This window comes from Dermacentor albipictus, chromosome 7 (genome assembly GCF_038994185.2).
Source record: "Dermacentor albipictus isolate Rhodes 1998 colony chromosome 7, USDA_Dalb.pri_finalv2, whole genome shotgun sequence".
NCBI lineage: Eukaryota > Metazoa > Arthropoda > Arachnida > Ixodida > Ixodidae > Dermacentor > Dermacentor albipictus.
Genome location: NC_091827.1, coordinates 67253254 through 67275590, shown reverse-complemented (window position 1 = coordinate 67275590; position 22337 = coordinate 67253254). Strand labels below are relative to the sequence as shown.

Genomic DNA, 22337 nt, shown 5'->3' with positions numbered 1-22337 from the left:
ACGTTGCGCGCGCTCCTTCGTGAATCCCGGATCTGAGGCCGCAAGAGCACGGTTTAATGAACCTCGGGCTAAGAGGTTGGCGGCCTCGTTACCAGGATTCCCGCAGTGCGCGGGCACCCAAATCAGCTCCAAATGACGGGGCGGGGGTGCAGCGGGCGAGTCCAGTATGCAATTGGAGCAGCATCGCAGAGAACTTCTAGTCTCGGAAGCAGGATCTACTGACGTAGGGAAGAAGGGCTGCACGAGAATATTTTGCCGTACTTGTCTATACCGGTCGTGTTGCTTTTCATAGAATAAAAGGAATGCGTTTCGTTGGTCCATTCGCTCGTTTTTGTCCTCGGTCGCTGGCGGTCAATGGTCCGTGGTTAACGGTTGACTTTCACCGCCAGCTTACAAAGGTCACGTACTCTCGTGTAACCGATTGGTGGTTTCCGTGCCGGAGGCCAGAAGAAAAATTTTCAGGTTAATATAAAAGAACTTCGTTACATGCGTACTGATCACATACTTTTGAGACCTTGCTTTGACATTTTTGTGGTAAAATAAATATTTTCCCAAATTTTTTCATCCATCTAGGGCTTTTCCGGAGGTTCTGAAGATAGGGAATAGGTGAAAATGTGAAGGCACGCACTTGCTGCATTGGAAACGTTCCTGAGGAGCATTCGAGTTTGACAATAATGCTTTTGCGTGGACGCTGTAATGATGTTTTTTTGTTGTTCTTGTTGTTGTCGTCGTTGTTGTGCGTGGCAAAGCCGGTGTCAAGCGGATACCTTTTATTTTTTTTTTGCTAATCTGTTTTGTTTACATCACGCATGAATCTATTACATGTGCTGTAACTTATATCGTACTTTTCATTCATACCACAGTTGTAAGCGTGCCTACGGCTGAATAAATTTCATTGTCATCTGCGCATGTGCATGCGTGCGGATAGCCGGACCTGCCCACAGGTGCGGTCGTACCAGAAAGAGCTTTGGGGCCCCTGAAGGTTCAGATGACGTCTGAAACGCTCGGGAAGAACAACCCTTCATTATTCAAGCAGCCTTCTCCCGCAATGGCGGGAACAGTAGGACAAAGCACCAGCACATATGTGCTGGGTAAGGATTCTGTTCTCTGCAGAAAAATGCAATGAAACAAGAAACGCAGCCTACTGACTTAACTCACCCAGCAGGAAGTCCGTACGGCGCTGGCGGCCACCGAGGTAACCCGCGAATGCTGGCGGGTGGAAGGCCTCCACGACACGGGTTCTACCACGTAGAGAGCGCTGCCCAAGATTAAGACGGGCTTAAAGGTCAACAATCTGCCGCACCAGTTTAAGGTTGCCTAAGTGGTCGCGTCTGGCTGGCCCATGCAGTGCGTTGCCGGGGTTCTGGTGACGTCCGGCGAGACGGCAAGGTGCCTAAATATTCTCTCTGGCGGCAGTTCGCACGCCGCAGTAACGGAGAGCACCAGGACATAAAAGTTTTCCGGTTCGGTGGCGCATCGCGTTCAGGCTTCTGCATGTTTTCTGGTTTGGTTCAGGTTCAGCTCCGGAGGAAAAAACGATGCTTCGGACCGCTTTAAAATGATTAATGTTCATATCGGTTCGGAAATACGGAAATCGCCACAGCGGCGTCTGCGTCAGCAGGCGTTTGGTGTGTTGCGACACCATGGACTCGAGCACACGACCCGCCCGCTTCCAACCATGAGTGGCATAGCCGTGTCCAGGAAAAGGGGGATCCTGGGGGTTGAGCAGATGCGCAGTGTCTGGACCTTTAAGGCACCTCGGTGGAGGCAACACACCCCTTTGTCCTTGGCTTCACGTATTCTGGAGCTCTGGACTGAGCTATCCGGGAAGTCCGTAGTTGCGATTTCCTGTTGTCTTGCCCAATCTTCGTCTTTCTCTCTCACTTTGAAGCTTTCCTGTCTTCTCGTCATTTCTTTTTATTTCTCATTTTTTATGCAGCAAGGGTTAACCTCGTGTACTTTTCCTACCATGGGTGTATTATAATAGGTTATAGCAGAGATGTACTCCTGCAGTCATCGATTCCTTCGGTTACCAGTGTTTGCCCCTCTTGGCCTCGGTGGTGGTTGGCTTCCATAACTGCTGAAATAAGATGAATTTTTCATCGCTTTAAGCTCTGTTCTTCGCCTACTTAATCGCTTTCTTTCGGAAAGAGGGTGCACCGATGACTCTCAGATTTGTCATGCAATTCCAAGAGATCTACTCAAAATACCACGTCATTCACTGTGAATATGCAGAAAAGACTGCTTGAACACTGTCACTATTTGTAGTTGCGAAGTATCTACCTCAACAAATAGGTACTGGTTACAAAAGCCCGGAAGTGCCAGCAGTGACTTTTTGCTGAAAGTCCGTGACAAACATCAGCACCGCAAATTGTCGGAACTTGTGCAGCTTTGAAACACTCCGATCACTGTAATCCCGCAGCACTCCAGACAGCACACGAAGTGTAATATCCGAACAAGACCTAGATTTGACCGAAATTCAGTTCCTGGAGGTTCAGACTGAACAACACGGTACGAATGTCCAACTAATTAGGATCCCACGGAATAACAATGAAATCCACACCAAACACCTAATCTTGACTTTGTGTACCAGCACACCACCGGAATACATCGAAACAGGCTACATGAAAGTCCATGTTCCACAGTACATACCTAACCCATGCCGCTGCTTCGAATGCACCGAATCGGCCACGGCTTGCAGATGTGCCGAGGTTGTCTCACCTGTGCAAAATGCGCTTCTTACGAACACCCTTCTGACGGCTGCGATGAGACACCTCTCTGCACAAACAGCGACGTTGTGCACTCGGCATACTCCAGGTCATGTCCATCACAGAAGTACAAGAAGGAGGTAAAAACCCTCAAAGTGAAAGAGAATATATCTTTTAAAGAGCCACGAAAGCGACTCTCATTTGTACAGGGGAATTCGTACGCCGAAGTGTCATGGCAGGGGGCAGTGGCACAATGGTTCTCCGCGACTTTCAGGACAACGCAGAATGGACCGGCGGTAGCGCTACCAGCCCTCACGGCAGAAGCAGCCTGCGCTGCTCCGCCACCTACGAAGAAGAGCCAGCGGGCATTCCTGGCTGGGAGCTTGAGGCTCTCTGCCAGGTCAGAGAGGCGTAAAACATCTGCGAGCGCGCCGCGCGAGCGTACTCAGCGTCTCGGCCGAGGCGATGGATACATGAACTGCATCGGCGTACCAGACGCCAACATATCAGCCAACAACCGAGCCAGCCAACAACCATATATCAGCCACCAACCGCCAACAACAGAACACCGCATCATGGAGCCTGGAAGAGGCTCGGTGGCCTGATATATTTTCCGCTCTGAAGCATACACCAACAGACACCGTCACTATGTCTACACAAATATTATGTTGGAATGTGAGTGGTCTCCTCCACAATCTCGAAGATGTTAAAGAACTGCTATATAAACACAATCCAAAGGTGCTGTTTGTTCAAGAGACACATCGAAATTCTACTCCCAGGAAAGTTGTTAGGAGATACGCCATCTTCCGATAGGACCGCGACGAGGCTCAAGGCTCATCCGGTGGTGTAGCGATCGTCGCAGACAAGTCTGTTGCTTGTCGTCATGTAGCCCTTCTGACAGCCCTTCAAAGCAGTGTCAGTACGGGTAGTCATTTCTAATCATTTGGTTACTGTCGGTTTCATATACATACCATTTAACTACCAACTCATGAAAACACCTTTCTGTGGCCTCATAGATCAACTGCAAGAGCCCTACATACTCGTGGGTGATTTTAACGCTCACAACACTTTGTGTAGAGACGCCGTTGTGTCACAACAGGTCGGCTCATCGAACATTTTCTCCTGACCCAAGGTGCATTCTTGTTTTATAAAAAAAGGAGCCCACTTATTACAACTTCCAACATAACTCGCATTGTTCGATAGATCAAAGAATTAGTTCTGCCTCTTTCTTCCTGACCTAAAATGGAATGTCATCTATAATATATTTGGAAATGACCACTTTCCTATCACAATAAATTTCATAACACAGCACGACAGCCCTCCTCATGTTCGCCTATAGGTGTCGGTATCGACTGACTGGGAGAATTTTAGAAAATAAATTTATCTTCCACGAGATTTTACAAACAATTTTAGTATAGATGATGCTGTAGAATATTTTACCGCTTTAATTAATGATAAAGCTGAGTAGTTTATCCCACAAACAAATGGTGTTTGATTTAAAGTACTTGTTCGGGTGGACCGAAGACTGGAGAGATACGCGAAAGAGGTACAAAAAGCTTGGGACACACTGCGTAGGTCGCCAAATGCAGAAAATTGTATCGCATTTAAACACACTAAAACGCAGGCAAAGTGAACACGATGCCAGGCAAAGAGATAAGCTGGGTGAGGTTTCTCTCGGGTATAATTTCATGCACACAGAACGCGAAAGTGCGGAATGGCGTAAGAAAGCTAAATGGGCTACAAACCCACGGTTGCCCCTGGTGAACGACTATGTGCATATTTACCGAAACCAGGCATACTCTCTTGGGGAGCACTTCGGACGTGTGTCAAGTTTGATGCATTATTTAAAATCCTTCCTAAAGTAAAAAGAAAGAGGCATGTAAGCCATTCGCACGTAAATGCCGACAGAACGAACAACATAAACGTCCTTTGAGTTTTACCGAGTTGAAGGCTGTTTTGACTAGATGCAAGAGTTCTGCTCCCGGGCCTGACAGAGTCATGTCTGACAGGATTAAAACCGTGCGCACGGATACACAACTGACACTACTCCAACTTTTCAACACTATTTGGGCTGCTGATGCCTTCCAGTCACATGGGAGGAAGGTATTGTTATTCCAGTTCGGAAGCGGGGTTAAGCACCTTATTCGGCGGCATGTCACCACCCGATGGCTCTCAGAAGTTGCATTTGCAAGCGTTCTGAAAAAAAAGTATAATCGTCGTCTTCCATATTTCCTGGATGCCACAAAATGCTACGTCATTATGAAGGCGGTTTCAGAGAAGGGTGGTCTACAACTCACCATCTCGTGCGCATCGAAGCGAAAATTCGACACGCGTTCGTGGATAAATAACTCCTTTTATGTTAATTTATCGATATGGAAAAAAGCGTGCTGCACAACGTTGCGGTAAAGAATCCTGTGCGACTTGGCACCAGTCGGCATTCGCCAGAACATGGTCAAGGCAATAGAAAGCTACTTGGCCGATGTTACTTTTCGCGTCAAAACCGGCAATGTGTTGTTGCGTCTCTTCACGCAAGAAACTGTTGTACCCTAGGAAGGCGTGCTTAGCTGTATGCTTTCATCTTGAATAAGAACACTCTGCCAGCTTCACTACCATAAGCCATTTTTATTCCTTCTATGTCGATGATGTACAAATAGGAGTCAAATCCTGTAATCGTAGTGTGCGAGAGGCAGCTTCAGTATGACTTGAACAAGTTGTCTAAGTGGGCAGGTTGCCATCGACCTGCAGTGGGAGAGCCTTTCTGGTTGCGTATGCGGAGTCTCAGCGACAAAGTGGGCGTGCCACTCTTTGAACATCGTCTTATCCCTGCAGCGAAGCTGTTACCACCGTGGCAGTGGCAGCTCATATAATGTGACACATTTGTTCACATCACTAAGCACACCCCAGAGGAACATATTGAAATGCATTTCCTTGAACTTCAGGCAAAATACTCGTGGCCCGAGTATTACACTGACGTAACGAGATGACATGCCGGCGTGTCTGATGCAGCAGTAGGTGCATCCTTCTCGGAGTATGGTGTTCTTAATCCGTAAACAAGTATCTTTGCTGTTGACACCAGTGCACGATTGTCGGCTGTAGTGCACATCAAATATATAAAAGGCAATTATATATACAGGCTCGCTATGCTTGTCCAAGCTTTATTGTCTCTGCGAAGACATATCAATCCCGTAGTCAATGGTCTATTCTCGTTTCTGTGCACGATGTATGCGGATAACCAGCATGTCGTTTTACGTTGGGTGCCCGGCCATAGAGCTATTGCGGGTAATATGGTTGCACACAGACTTGCTACGTCCACAACAAAAGAAGCCTTTGAATCTTCTGTAGCTATTCCTGCTACAGACTTGAAGTTATCTTTATAGAAACAGTTTAGCCGTTCTTGCCAATCCATCGGGGACCAAGGTACTGTGCGTAAACTCAATTCAATCAAGCCACGTGTAGATATTTGGCCGTCCAATTGGCCATAGCAAAAGCGCGATGAACAGATGTCCTATTTTGTTGATTGCGAACAAAGCACACATATGGGAGACTAGCGATGAACCTCCCATTTTGGAAGTGGCTCAACGCACTCCATTTCTTGCGGGATATGCGGGAGGCAGAAGCTGAGAGAAGAAAGCACTTTCCTGCAGCTTATAAACTGCATACTCCTCTTCATCCAACAATGTTTCTTGGTGTGGAACTGCCTTTCAGTGCCAAAGCTGCTTTAAATTTTCTAAAGGAAGTTGTGTTGCATGTAATTAGCTCACGAGATTCGTTGCGCATCCTCCCACCAGAGGTTTCTGCTGCAGTAGCAGAGATAGCATAATTTGGTGGAGTACGCGCCTCCAGGTGCTTACGCCTTGGCGAGGCAGCAGTGCTAGTGACATTGACTCTTTTCAGTATTTCAATCAATTCAAACCATACCTCTGGTGTCAGTCGAACACTTGACCAGAGATTGTCAATATTTAACACGTACATACTTTACCCTCTTCACAGCAACAACATTGTTTTGGTTTCTATAGAGCCACGCAATATATTTAACGTTGCTATTGACCAAACCATCTACTGCATTAGACCATTGACTGGCGCTCTTTCGTCATTATTGTCGCTTGCGCCTTGGAACCCCTTATATCATCATTAGCAATTACAAAAATGTAGATATTTTAGAAAAAGCTTTCGTAAACCCATTCGCGCCTTCATTGTAGCGCCTGAAAGTATATATATCCTTACGAGACGAGCTCCAACGAGGGAGTCCTGTCTCAGAAGTTTGTGAAGTGAGTCATCAGCAAAAGTGGGTCAATGAGACTGGAAAATGAATCGCAACAGATACAGCGAAGCTTGGTTTATTGAACATGGGTACATACACACAAACTCACGCACACACACACACCCTCACAAACGCGTGCACACAAGCGCGGGGGAACACAGCTTGAATGACGGACGCCCTGAACGCATCATGCTCTAAGAGGCAGCAGATACGCGCACGTACTTGGCGGAATGCGAATCCATTCTATCCGCAAGAAGCGTTCACTTCACTGCAATGCAGCCGCATATGCGCGGAGGCTGCTGGTGCTGCGAGGAAGCCAGCGGAGTGCGCGGCGTGCTCGCTCCGTTCTGATTGGTTGGCCAATTCTTCAGGGATAAAGCCAGGCCACAGCCACGGTCACGAAACCTCCTGAGCTTCGCAAAGAAAAGATTCGCTTTTAAAAAAGTACGCTTGCTGGCAGCAGCCAGGGGCAGCAACAGAAGAAATGGCAAGAAAACAAGGTAACAAACAAAAGCACAAATGAGCGAGCAGGCACTTGGGAGTATCCCTGACATAAGTACGAAAAGTAATAATTGAAATAAGAAATCCAACCTTTTCGAAAAAGGAAAGGGAGTTTTAGAGTCCGTAAATAAAATAATTTTTTTCAGCGCCAAATTCTGTCATAAGTTTCCTCCATTGACAAAGCGGCGACGCACTTTTAAAATTACTTGGGAAAAGGTCACTCAGAAAACCAGTCCAAGGGCGGGGTTCGCTTCAGATAACAAGTATCGAAAGAAGAGGGGCCTTGGCTCCAATGGCAGTGGGTGGTCCCGATTGTCCCTTTGTTATGTAATTTTCCGAAGGTACGTCGTCGTAAAGCGTAGGTACGGGGTCTGGCCCAAAAGACTACGGAGTGAATCAGTCATGAAATGGAAGTGAGTGTAGCTATGGTGCAGCTCTCCCCTCCGAAAACCCGGTACGTTAACCTCTTGTATCCGCCGGGCTGCTGCAAATTACAAGGCAGAATTTTATGTGCGCACCTTGTGCAACCACCTTAACTGCCACAGCAAACAAATGGACAATCTAGGCGCATTTCTCCGTCGGCGTCACCGTGAGGCTCCGCATAAAGTGTAAGTGCAATAATATCGTCGCCGCGCGCCGTGTGCTGTACGTGCGAGTGACACCCTGCTGCTCAATCTCGCGCACACAAGCGTGGAGTCGCACGTGACGTTCTTGAGGGATGGTAGGAAGTGAGGGTGCGTTTTAACCTGTGCGGGCCGGGTGTCCAGCCCACCCACCCAGGCCGATTATCTTGAAAGCCATCTGCGACGGGGACAGAGTCCGCCACGCACTGTGTCTTCACGGCCTACTTCGCGTTGATGCAAGACGCAGCACGAGCACTAATTCGCTCGCTGCTCCTGCCGCGCTGCCTCACTCCAGCGTTTGATATTCAGTTCCTGCGGCCATCGAATGAGATGTGTTCTTCTTTGCGTATGCAGGCGTGGTACCATGCATAATAATTTATTTCGTCGTGCTATTTTGACAAGTTTATACGGCCGATAAAACTACTGTCGTTACTTGGTAAAGCTCTCCATTAATTTCCTTTCGCAATCAATGCATCGCCTTTCGGCAAAACTGCTCCTTTTTTTATTTGCACGTCCAAATGGACATCGACGAATAGTCGTCGAAAAGCCTCGTTTGGAGATAAAAACATGTCGATGGGGCGCATGTCTTTTCCTGTGTTCAATGATCGCCTAATTGCTGTTAGAATTATATCAGATGCATTTGTTTTGTGTGAGTTGTGGATTCACAGAATTTTGAGAGACGTTTTGGAAATGAAAAATATGTATGGCAGAATGGTGCCGGAACTGCTGAAGGAGAGGAAGCGACGAAATTATTCTTGTATTCATGGGAAAACTTCCTACGAATGCGATAAATTCTTGGAAGGTTTCGTCATCGGGGGGGAGACTGAATTGGGTAAATCGAGCTGAAGTAGCAAACTAATAAGTGGAAAATGGGAGATGAGCCAAGGACAAAGGAAAAAAAAAGGTGCACGGATGAATAGTTGAAGAATATAGGGTTTTGAATACGTCTTTTTGTTTTTTTTGATGCCATAGACTTCTGCACTATGAATTCGTACGCTTAAGGTCAAATTGCCAATGCTCCTTTCTACGTTAAGGTATTGAGGTCCTACGTTAAGATCGTGTGCGTCACGTGCGACCAAACTTGTTGAAATCGGAGTGCTTGATCCCGCACACCGCAACAATGCCTCTGCGCATTCTGCATTGATAGTGCGTGAGTGTTTGGCCCACAGTTCCATCACAGGGCTGAAGTTGGAACACCCTCCATGATTGCTTACTTTAAACCCCCTGCGCCTTTTTCTAAATCGTATGGTCTTTTTTGGCTATTCGACAACATTTGGCTAGGTATATTTTACGATGGTGGCCCGACTTGGGGAAGTGATGACGAAAGAATAGGCCGTGGGAAAGGGCGGAGCTCTCGGGCAACCGAGTTGCGAGGAGGGTGAGCAGTGGCCGTCGTGCATGAACTCTAGCATAACAGAGTGACGGGTAGGGAAGTAAGGGGTTGAACACGTTGCCGCTCGATAGAGAGAATGCGATTGGGAAGAGGAAGCTAAACTGTTTTCTGCAGCCCTTTAGGGAACACGACTGAGCCCCTTGGAGAAGTAGAGGGAGACATAAAGAAGAAAGAAAAGAGAGAAGAGAGGCGATTGCAGCACCCGGTACCGTCAGATACCGCTGTCAGCTGCAGCCAAACGGCGCATTTGCAACTTACACTGCAAAACCGTGTCCTCAAGGAACGTAAGAAGCTGTATAATGGCGGAGCCATTGTGCCGGCTGCCATACAGCGGCTGGGGTACCGAGACCACTGGGAGCCCATGGCGTCGGTATGAGAGGTGGAGAGCAGCTCTGTCTTTGGAGAAGCAGGGACAGGAACAAAGTAGATGGTCGATGGTTTCGTCCTCACTGCACGCTGAGAAGGCCGCGGATGATGAGGCCGCTGTCGCTGTTGCCCACAAGGGCAGCAGCGACAGCGAAAATTGCAAGTTTCAATCGTCTCTTATTTGTGTGCAGATTCCTACAGTCAACCACTCCTTCACCCTCGCCTGCTACCCTCACCTGCAAGCCACATCATCACCAGTTACACGTGCGAGCTCTGCTGCGGCGCGTACCGACCTTCCGGAACAGTGAAGCCGCCCTTCCGGTGGCCGCTGCTATAAAGCCAAGCCGGCATCAACGCATCGCCACCAGGGCAGCAGCGAAAGTGAAAAGTGCAAGTTTCAATCGTCTCTTATTTGTGTGCAGGTGAGTTGTAACACTATTGTGTTTTCTACTCATCTTGTAATACTTTTCCGCTGTCGCTGCTGCTGCTCTGATTGCAACATTTTTATCGATAATGCCGCCCTGTTCCGAAATAGTTTTTCCTTAGGATCATTCTACTTGCCAAGTCTCAGTGTTGATTCTCAGTGTTCTCAGTGTTGATCCTGTTTGCTACACCTGCCACATGCAATAGGTCGATTAAAGAGGACGACCTTCTCAAATTCAAAAATGAAATAAGGCAAGAGCTTAAAATCCTTCGCGAATCACTAGAGAGGGATTTGCGCAATGACATCAGGGATTTGAAAGCTGAACAGAGGAATCTTGTGCAGAGCCTTTACTTTGCTCACGGTAGTATTAATGAACTAAAGCAAAAACTGGAATCAGCAATCTTGAAAAAAGAATGTTTTGCAACAGAAAATGAAGCCCTCCGCAAAATATGTCTAGCAGCAGAAAGTAAAATTCAAGATCTCTAAGATCGTATCGTGTCTTCAGAGCAGTACTCGCGAAGGGCAAGCATCGAAATTCAAGGCGTCATTCAGAAAGAAAATGAAAGTATGATAGATTCGCTTGTTAGGATTGGCAGTGCTTTGAAAGAACCGATAACAGTAACTTACATTGAAGCCGGCCATCGAGTGCCTACATGAAAGGCTAATAAGACCAAAAGCATTGTCGTGCAGTTCAAGGCGCGCACAAAACGGGACTCTCTGTCTTGAAGAAAGCCAAGAAAGCACGGCGGAGAAATGACGACCTCGGCCTTGACGATACAGCACCTGTTTTTGTAAACGAGCACCTCTGTCCCGCGCTGTTAGATATGGAGCTGGTTCCTGCGATTACTTCGAGTTCCCCAGACCACATCGGATTGCAGCACAGCTAATTGAGGAATGCAAAAGCAGGAAAGCACATTCCAGAGAAGCGGCCGTGCAAACAAGTTTGAGGCAACAAGTTTACGTGCCAACAAGTTTGTGCGCCGCCGGGGTTAGCAGGTGGGCATCCGACAATGAAGCAGGTGCACGAGCGCCCCCCCGCTCCTTCTCCAGCCTACAAGTGGATTGCCAGTCTGCGTGGCAAGACCGCAGAGAGCCCCGACAGGTGTGCCACGCGACACGGGCGCCTACCATTGGCTGCAAGTGGCGTCATCGGAGTGGACTCTCCCATTGGTCAAACATGACGTGACTTGCAGTGCTCGAAGGGCTTATAAGAAGCCTTCCAGAGAGACCTGAGGATTCTGGGACATGCCCTGATTCCCTGATTCGCCTCTCTCGAACTTCTTGCCGCGGGCCGCAGCGTCCGAGTGGCTGCCGGCCCGTAATGTCTGTACGAATGATACTTGTCGCTCACCTCCCTGTATAAAATGTAAAATAAATCCTCCCAAGTTTTGTTTTCATCCCGAAGTCCCGTCCTCCAACCCCTACATCTGGTTGGCAGCGGTAGGATCGCCTCCGAATACATCAGCTGGTGGCAGCGCTACGGATCAACCTTCGTCGAGAGAGATCATAAGGAACCGGGAAGAGCGAAGAAGAGAGAGCCTTCGTCGAAAGAGGTCCGAAGAGACTGGGAGTATCGAAGAAGGAGCGAGCCTTCGACCCAGGGAGTCCGGAAGGAACCGGCAACAGCGGACGAACGAACCGGATGGCAGGGTGCTGCAACCGTAAGTGAGCGCGTGGTTTTTTTCCTTATGATTCGCCAGACTCAAAGGTTGTGTGTTCAATTTTGATAGTTCTGGGAATCGGGAGTTTGTTGCATTGTGTGTTTGCACAAATAATTAAGGAAAACAGTTTTAACCACCTGTCGGGGCAGCTGCCATGGATCTTAGAAGGTTGACGAGGTTAGACTTGTTGTTGGTGTGCGACGATTTGGGAGTTGAGGCGGACGAACGGATGGAAACGCCAGCTATCATAAAGGCGATTAATGATAGTGGCAATGATGATAAAAGCATTGAGCTTGCTTGGGAAGTGATACAGGAGCCACGGGAGCGTGTGCGTCGTGTACGTTTGCGGGAGCGTCGTGAACTTAGGAGTAAGCTTCAGCGTGAAGAACGCGAGAATGAACGGAAGCAGGAGCTTCAAGAACTTACTCTTAGGTGTGAGCGTCACGGACGTGAGAATGAATGCGAACGTGAGCGAGAGGAAAAGTTTGAGAGAGAGAAGGCAGCACTGATCAAAGAAATACAGTATTGTGATCAGTTATTGGCACAGAGACAACGGCTGTCTGAGAATTCTGTAGGTAGTACAGAGCGAAATAATGAGGCAGCATCGAGCAGATTTTCGCCAGAAGCCGACGAAAAGAGTAGTGCCTGTGAGATTGGCTGCCGATTCATAAGTGAAGGGAAAACGCTAGCTGCTAACGATGCCTTAGTGGCAACAGAGGCCGTTAAAGGCCGTAGTGAGAGCGACGAGGTGCTGTGCCAACAGATGACTGTGGAGACAGCTAGGCCAGCTGCGAACAAATTGGCACAGTTACCGAGCGTGTGCGTCGCTGGTAATGTTAGCGAGGTTGCTAGCGAAGAGAAGGGCACTTCTGACCCGACAGAAGCGAGCACCCATGTCAGGCCAGAGGTGCGTGCAGAAGTGAAGTGCGAGCTGGACGATGCAGTTGAGAATAGTTCTCGGGGTGGCGAGCTCCGTAGCTCACGAGAGAACAACTGCATTGTTCAGGGATCGGTGCGGCTCTCCGCCAGTCTAGATGGCCTAGATAGGGATGATTCAGTTAATCATTCGGACTGTGCGCGTGAGACAGCGATCGATACCGACGGGCTGTGTGCCGATTCACAGCGTGCGCTGGGCAATGTAGTAGAGGGCAGTTCGCAAGAGTGCGAGTTGTCTTACTCGAGTAAAGCCTGCTGCATTGTGCCAGAGTCGGTTGAGCTGTCCGCCAGTCGAGGCAAAGTGAGAGTAGATTTAAATGTAAATCACTCAGACTGTGCGGGTAAGAGGCCGATCCGAGCCGACGAAATGTGTACCGGCCAGCACGAGGCACGAGAAGGCGACATGAAGGAGAGTGCTAAGAGAAAGCGCCGAAAAAGGAAGCGTGGTAAAAACCGAAAGTCGGTAATTAATGTAGCGCCGCCAAAGATGGCGAGAAACCCAAAAGGGCAGGGCGCGAGGAAGAAGGTGCGGTCGTCTAGGACGATGTTGACGCATCCAAAATGGTCGAGCCACCGGTCAAAGGGGGACCGCGAAGAATGTTCTGCGCGGACGCGGACAAAGGGCACGGGGCAGTTAAGCTCCTCGTCGTTCCGTAGTTCTTTTTATAGCTCAGCGTGCAGTTCGAAGAAACGCAAGGTGGCAGGACGAGACCAGGTGGGGAGTAGCGACGCGGTCAATCGAGCTTGTGTTGAAAGCGGGGCGCGGGGACGCAAATTGGCAGGAGACCGTGACGTCTTGGGGGAGCTGATAGTTAGTCAGCCCTTTTGTTGTCTCTCGGCAGCCAGAGTAGCTTTCAAGGTTCGCCCACCGCGGGTTCGACTCAAAGTATGAGTCAGACGGAAGCGTTTGGAAAAGGAGGCCTGGAGCGCTTCCGTAGAAATGGAGTGTCTTGTTTTTGTTATTTTGAGCATCGGAATGTTTTCGCGATTTGAGACTAGGATTTCTTTCAATGTGTAAGGTTTGAGCTTTGTTTATGTTTTAGTTCGAGAAGCTCAAGATTTGAAAGATGAGGTTTATGTAAACATGTAGTCTCGCGAGATGCTCATTAATAAGCAGATAGGCTTTTTTTTTGTGTGTGTGAGTAACCTGAGGGTCAAGGTTATTGTTGAGAGGCCTATCGTAACGCGCGTGTATTTTATTTAACCTTCTTTCTTTTTAAGTGTTGAATTTTCTAAGGTTAAGCGCGTAGATTTTCAGTGAGTGCATGATTTGCACGGAGAAGCGTTTTTAGTTCCATTAGCGCGTGTCCTGTGTGGACGGAAGGAAGCAGATTTATGACTGGGTTGCTCGTGTGTGTTGAGGGCAGCCGTATTCTGACTTCTTTAGTGAACGTGCGTGGAAAGAGTTAGTAGAAGACGCATCATTTTAAGAGTTCTGCGGAGTGTGTAAGTCCCGCAAGTTTAATTGTTCGTTTACGTCACGTGTCCTGTAGGACTTTCAGGGAAGAAACGTGAGTAAGCGTGAATGAAAAGTTTGCCTACAACGCAAGTACGCGTTTTGTTTAGTGACCACAAGGCTAGTGCGCTTGTGATTTCGTACTTGTGAGGTTGACCGGATTGTTCAGTGGCACCTTTACGTGCGATAAGTACGCCACTGCGATAGATTGGAAACATGCTGTTCGTGTAGTTAGGCCACTTAAGTTATGTTCGGCTGTTTTCATTTGTTGTTTGCATCGTCAGCGACCCTTTTGTTTTGCAACAACAATAGTACTCTGGTCTTGTCGGCAATCGAGGAGAAATGGATAGCTGTTTGGAAGGGTGGTTGGAACTGTTTTGTCGAAATTGGGGAAATAAAAGATCAGGGTTGATTTTGACTCAGTAATAGTCTGGCGAGTCAGGGGTGAAGAGCCTGCGCTTACGCGTGGTGCAGCGCTGTGCTGTTTTGTTTGTTTGACGTTTGTTCTCCAGGGCCCAGGATCCCGAGGGTTGTCAAACGAGGCTCGACCCCAGTACCCTGCAGCTCCTTTCAGCGTTCCTCATGGCCAGCGAATTGAGTTCACCGGCCATTCAGAACAACCGGGGCGAGGACGAGCTGTTAGATATGGAGCTGGTTCCTGCGATTACTTCGAGTTCCCCAGACCACATCGGATTGCAGCACAGCTAATTGAGGAATGCAAAAGCAGGAAAGCACATTCCAGAGAAGCGGCCGAGCAAACAAGTTTGAGGCAACAAGTTTACGTGCCAACAAGTTTGTGCGCCGCCGGGGTTAGCAGGTGGGCATCCGACAATGAAGCAGGTGCACGAGCGCCCCCCCGCTCCTTCTCCAGCCTACAAGTGGATTGCCAGTCTGCGTGGCAAGACCGCAGAGAGCCCCGACAGGTGTGCCACGCGACACGGGCGCCTACCATTGGCTGCAAGTGGCGTCATCGGAGTGGACTCTCCCATTGGTCAAACATGACGTGACTTGCAGTGCTCGAAGGGCTTATAAGAAGCCTTCCAGAGAGACCTGAGGATTCTGGGACATGCCCTGATTCCCTGATTCGCCTCTCTCGAACTTCTTGCCGCGGGCCGCAGCGTCCGAGTGGCTGCCGGCCCGTAATGTCTGTACGAATGATACTTGTCGCTCACCTCCCTGTATAAAATGTAAAATAAATCCTCCCAAGTTGTGGGTTTTCATCCACGAAGTCCGTCCTCCAACCCCTACAGCGCTCAAAAAACTACTTGCGATGACTGTAAAAAAGAAACACGAACACAAATGGGAGTCAGTTTGGGCATACAGCGGCAAAATCTACGCAAAGCAATCGGATGGCAGCTCTGCCGTGCTGATAGCAGGTGAAATTGATCTTGAGAGGATATTCTTTCAGTCGCAATCGGACTTGTTTCCGATAATAACGCAGATTAGCTAGCACATCATGGATTCTTCTATGAAGTAACAAGAATTCATTCCTCCTAAAGATGTTGAACCACTTGCAAAATCTTGCGAATCTGTTCTGCATATTATTGCACGATCTGTGAGTGGAAAAGAAGATGTTCTTACCTATTTCTGGATGATTTTGGGTTTAAATTTAGTATCGTGAGGTTGTCAGAGACGTGTTATCACGACGGATGTAATATGTTAAGATTACCAAGTTATAAGAATTTCTTTTTAAATCATACTGGCAGACGAGGCGGTGGTGTTGCAGTTCATGTAAAGGTGCACCAGAACTGTGAAATTGTGCCTGACTTGAGCAAAGTAACCTCCGATTTCGATATACTCACCGTACAGTACAAAAATGAAACCATCTGTGTTGTATATCGTCCGCCAGCAGGTAACGTAAAATCTTTCATACAGTTTTTTGAGGCATTGCTGGACTATGTATGCAGCAACAACTTCCGCCTTGTCTGCGGTAGCGATGTTAACATAAGTATACTGGACGATACCAACACTACTCGACAATTTAACACTGTATTGCATTCCTCTGGTTTTCTGAACCTAATCAAAACATCTACCCGAGTTGCAGTCACTACTCAATCCGCACTCGACTTTATCTTGACAAATATTAATACCAAAGTTCATAAGCTTGTTGAAAACAAAAGTTAATTATTCTCTCTTCTACACCTAAATATTCAGCCAGCCTGTTTTAAGCAAGAAGTATTTCAAACGCTTGTGGAGGAGTTCAACTTTAGATAGTCAGTTAATATGCTAACTGAAACGTCGTTATATCGAAATGATTCTTTTAAACTAGATAACTATGTGCTACTCACGTTGAACTGTAGCTTCAGACGAGGTGATGGAGTATGTCTACTTGTTAAAAGCGAAGATGCGTTGTGAAAGCGTTCATAATTTTAGTGTAATTACACTGGATTATGAAATGTCTGTAAATTACGGCAAAATACTTTATGTTGTTTCCCGTCCGCCTGTGGGCTGTATTGAGGAGTTTTTTGATTTCATGGAAAAGTTGCTTCCATATGCTAAAGAATTTAAGTATTTTGTGTTCATCGGAGGAGATCTAAATGTTTATAGGACAAAAAATTCGGGCAGTACAAGAAGGCTGCAAGTTTTTTCTTGAGTCATGTTGTCTTTTGGATTTAATAACGTTGACAATGCATAAAATACAATAGCCACAGCTTTAATATATATAGGTATTACTAGTAGATCAACCAGTGTGACATCTGCAGGTGTTATCAGTAGGTTACAAAGTGGTCACCTTTCTGTCTACCTTATATGCCGCGGTACCATCAACCCTACTGCTAACCAAAGCAAACATGCAGCAGAACTTATTAACACAACAACACTGAACAATTTTAGAAATGCAATAAGGAGACATAGCTGTTTACGGTTATGACACATAGTCATAGTCCATAGTCATAGTCCATAGTCATGACACATAGTCATAGACATAGTCCGTTTACGGTTATGAGTCTACACATGAAGCTTTTAACTGCTTGCTGCAGGAATTTGTTTCGTTATACACGGATGCATTCGCATACAAAACTGCACAAAAACCGAAGCATAGTTGCACACCTTGGATAATCAAACCGCTCACCAGAATGATTACTAAGAAAAATAAGATGTACCAAGCATTCTTACAAAGTCGAGATTCAGATGATTTCACAAAGTTCAAGTCTTTTTATAATGTTCCAAATGCTACATTGAGGAGAGCTAGGGACAGTTATCAAACGAGCATGTTTAGTGGTGTCACCAAGCGAAAGATACTCGTGAATGAGTTAAGCTCACTATTGGGGTGCTCTTACACTGGTTCCCCTGACAATGTATGTCCGGAAGGCAGTATTTTTAGTGCTGTTGAACTAGTAGACAAATTTAATGAATATTTCGTAGCGTTGCTGGCTAGAGCGCATGAGTCGGGCGCACTTGACGATATAAGTAACCACCTTATTACCGCATTTCTTCCTTCATGTAGCAATGCCGAAGTGTTGTCAATTTTCAAACAAATGAAAGTGAGCAATAGTGAAGACCCATTCAGTCTTAAATGAAACATATTCCCTATGTGACACACGAAGTAACAGATCAAATAATAGAATAAAAGATGAAAAGTGGCATAGGTAAAACTAATAGGATACGCTTTTTTAGAGATTACGACAGAGCTGATGATGCTTCTCTGTTTGGGGATATGGAAAATGACATGAACGGCTTCGCTAAAAAGCATGACAAGGTATCTCTGCTCTGGAATAAGTTTGCTTATATGTGAAATTATTGTTTCAAGAGGTTTGTGCCAAACAAGCTAGTGAAAATGCACGAACGTACACCTTCGATAATGCATGAGATTATTCATTTAAAGCAGAAACTAAAATGGGCCAAAAGTTCTACTCCCAATCCTATTGTCACTAATGATATCAAAAACGCTCAACTAACGTCATGAAAAATGAACCACGAAAATTTTGGAGCTATTTTAGCGATGCTGACAGGCACGTGACGCAGGTTTTGGTTGGCGGTAACTTTGTTACAGGCCAACAGGTTATCGCTGATTACTTTAATGCTGGAGTGACTTTTAAAGCAAGTACATGCGGGAATCTGCGTCGTGGGGAATTTTTAGCATCCCAGGTTGATTTTATTTCATGACATTGTGCAGTCGCAATGCTGTTAAGTCTGAAAACAGAATCGATTTGTGGTCCTGATCGTATGACCAATATTTTTCTTCATCGTTATTCCGAAACTATCGCTTAATTTCTTCTGATATTGTTTCGATGTTGACTATTAACTGCGAGGCTACCTGACGAATGGGAAACAGCTCAAGTTATACCCGTCTATAAAGAAGGTTATCGTTTGTTATTAAAAAAATTATAGCCCAATATCCTTAACATGTTCTTATTGTAAATTATTGGAACACTTAGCAAAACAAGTAATTCAATTCCTTGAGGAAAACTCAATACAAGGAAGCTTTCAACACTGATTTAGAAGATATTTTTCTACTGTGACACAATTGGTCAAGGTAGTTCATTAATTCGAAGCATGCCTAGATAATGATGGACAGCAATATTCTTAGATTTGAGCAAAGTGTTTGACAGAGTTGTTCATAATGAAATCCTAAATAAACTCATAAATGTTAGCCTTCTCGACATTTTGCTTTCTTGGGTTTCTAATTCCCTGCGTAACCGAACGCAGTTTGTTTCAGTTGATGGTGGTGATTCCTGACGTCTTCCTTAAGATCAGGTATACCTCAAGGAAGTGTTCTGGGACCCTTGCTGCTTATTTCGTACATAAATGATATTGTCTCTGTAAGTACTCCTGGAACTCAAATTAGGGGTTTGGCGGATGACGTTTTATTTCGTGAAATCAAAGGTGTACATCAGCACGTCGAGTTCAATTCTAATCCTGCTAATGCAACGTTTCACTGTTATTACCGATAAAAATGTTTATCGTTGCGTAACGCTTAAGAATACTCCTCCTAAATATACTAACAACTTAACATCTCTCCGTTTGAAGAAGATTACCTGTTACAAATACCTAGGAGTGACAACCACTAATGACATCTCTTCGAATGTGCACTATAATAACATATGCGCGTCAGCTTTTCGCAAGCTTTCTTACTGAAAACGTAATTTTCGAAACTATCCTCCTGAGGTAAAACATCGTGATTATTTCGCATTCATACGACCTCAGCTTGAATATTGTCCTATTGTTTGGTATGTTTACACTAAACTTAACATTAAAATTTATAAGGGACTCAGCGTAAAGCTGTCAGGTTTGTCTATTCTAAACTTAAGACTATCCTTCTAAACTAACGGAAGCTAACAACATTGAACTACTCGATCGAGAAGAAAAAAAAAGTCGTCTTAATTTTTTGAAGCTTACTTGTTAACGGTAAAATGGCGATTGATCAGACACAGTTTCTTTTCCCATTGTCTACAAGACCTATACGTGACACGACTTTATCTTTTCCCGTTTTTTCCCTTTTTTCCCAATTTCCCATTTTCCGCGTTCTGTATCCGAATGGAATAGAATAACAGAACGTCATGGCGCATTGTGTGACTAGACGGTCTTGTTGTTTTGTGTTCTTTCCTCAGATGCTGTCATGTTTCTTTTTTCTTGTTATTTCCGTTGCGTGTGCGTATGTTTTTTTTAATACAGATATATATTCCGTTTTTTTTTGGGACCATATTGGTATAAAGGGTGTAATAAATAAGTAAATAAATAAATAAACTAGCGACGCACTAACTTATCGCAGGAAATGAAGGCAGCAAAAGTTATTGTTATGCACAAAGCAGGTTCCAAAAATGACCTAAGAAAACACAGATCTGTGTCGTTTTTAGCTCAATTGTTGTTATTTACCGCAGTAACGGGGATCGGCAGTGCATCCGGCCGGAATGTCTTCGGGTTCGGTTGAGCTTCGCGCTGACGCTTACGCATATTTTCAGGTTTGGCTGGCGTTACGCTCCGGAGCAACAATATGATGGTTGGGACTGGTTTGATATAGTTCGTATAGTCGCTCCTAACAGTTAGAAATTGCGGAAATATAAAAATTTAGGAAAAGGTTTCACAACCACCTGTCGCGCATTTATTTGAGCGCCAGAAAGATAAATGCATTCTTATCTGCACAATACAATGTGCATTCTTATGTGACGCCCTCTCACGACTGTGGCCTCTCTCAGAAGGAAGTTAATGAAGGGAGTCATCAGCAAAGGTGGGGAACTGAAACCGCAAAATTAATACCAGCAGATCCAACAAGGCGCAATACATATAAAGCGAAACTTTGTCTCAGAGACCACGCCCGTACACACAAACACACAAACACAACCTCAAACGCGCGCGCACAAGCGCGGGCGAACGCACGTTGAATGACGAACGCTTCAAAGCCATCGTGGTTTCAGAGGCAGCATGCGCGAGCGTACGTAGCAACATTTGAATTCATTGTATCCGCAAGAAGTGTTTACCTCCTCATTACGCTGGAGCCGTGGTTGGTCGAAGGCTGCTAGTGCTACAGAGAACCCAGCGGAGCGCGCGGCCTGCGTGCTCCGCATAGATCGGTTGGTTTCTTTGTTCATCAGTGAAAAAACCAGGCTGCATCCGCGGTCAGGAAACCCGCCGATATTCGCAACAAAAAGCTCTGCTTCGAAGAGTCTATCGCTTACAGTGCATACAGATAGGCCGAGCACCGAAAGAACGATGAAGACGCGCTATCACTGATGTTTACAATGGAATACCAACTAGCCCGTATCCAAACTCTGCTTTAAAAAAAGTACGGTTGGTGGTTGTGGCTGGTTCTACTAAGAGAAAAAAGGCAAGAGAACAAGTTGCTAAAGAAACAAATAAATGAGCGAGCAAGCAATTCAAATGGAGTCTCCCTGTCATAAGTAGGAACGGTCGTAATATAAACAAGAAATTCACCCTGTTTAAATAGAAGTCTCGTTAAGGGTTCATGAATAAAAGATTTTTTTGCTGCGCCAAATTCTTACCATAAGGTCTCTGGACTGTTAAGGCTGCTGGGTATTCTTAAAATTACAATGAAAAATGCTACTGGGAACGGCAGCCCGAGAATGGGGTTTGCTCAAGATAACATGCATGCGAAACGAACGATTCTTGGCTCCAATAGCAGTAGGAACGGTCGTTGTCAGCGGCTTATTACCTTCAAAGTATATGCCATCGTAAAGTCCTTCAGCATTCGTACAAGGTCTGCCCCGAAAATCGACTCAGTGAATCAGCAATATGATGTGGGAAGCGTACCTATGGTGTAGCTGCTGCAGAGCAAATAGCCTTCCAGCCAGTCCATCATCATCAGCAGCAGCAGCAACCCGGTTACGCCCACTGCAGGGCAAAGGCCTCTCCCATACTTCCCCAACTACCCCGGTCATGTACTAATTGTGGCCATGTTGTCCCTGCAAACTTCTTCATCTCATCCGCCCACCTAATTTTCTGCCGCTGCTGCTACGTTTCCCTTCCCTTGGAATCTACTTCGGAAGTAACCCTTAATGACCATCGGTTATCTTCCCTCCTCATTACATGTCCTGCCCATGCCCATTTCTTTTTCTTGATTTCAACTAAGATGTCATTAACTCGCGTTTGTTACCTTTTCTGATGCTTTAACGTTACGCCCATGATTATTCTTTCCACAGCTCGGTGCGTCGTCCCCAATTTAAGTAGAACCCATTTCAAAAGCCTCTAGGCTTCTGCCCCGTACGTGAGTACTGGTAAGACACGGCTGTTATAGTCTTTTCTCTTCAGGAATAATGGCAACCCGCTGTTCATAATCTGAGAATGCCTGCCAAACGCACCCCAGTCATTCTTGTTCTTCTGATTATTTGAGTCGCATGATCGGGATCCACTGTCACTACCTGTCGTAAGTAGATGTATTAATCCATCCAGCCTGACATTACCTTCCAAATGTATGCCTTCGTAAACTCCTTTAGCATTGGTGCGACGTCGACCCCAAAAATTCACTCAGTGACTCCACAATGACGTGGGAAGTGTACATATGGTATAGCCGCTGCAGTGCAAATATTCTTCCAGCGGGATATTACTTTCCAAA

General features: G+C 46.2%; 1 protein-coding gene across 2 annotated transcripts in view; it reads left to right on the top strand.

Annotated features, from left to right (window-relative positions):
• The window catches only part of LOC139048005 (uncharacterized), a 353724-nt gene that overhangs the window by 108799 nt on the left and 222588 nt on the right, over positions 1-22337 (top strand). For both annotated transcript variants that reach the window (XM_070522327.1, XM_070522326.1), the window contains one exon: positions 10044-10274. In XM_070522327.1, the coding sequence (XP_070378428.1) occupies positions 10044-10274 (231 nt within the window). The remainder of the gene's footprint in view (positions 1-10043; positions 10275-22337) is intronic.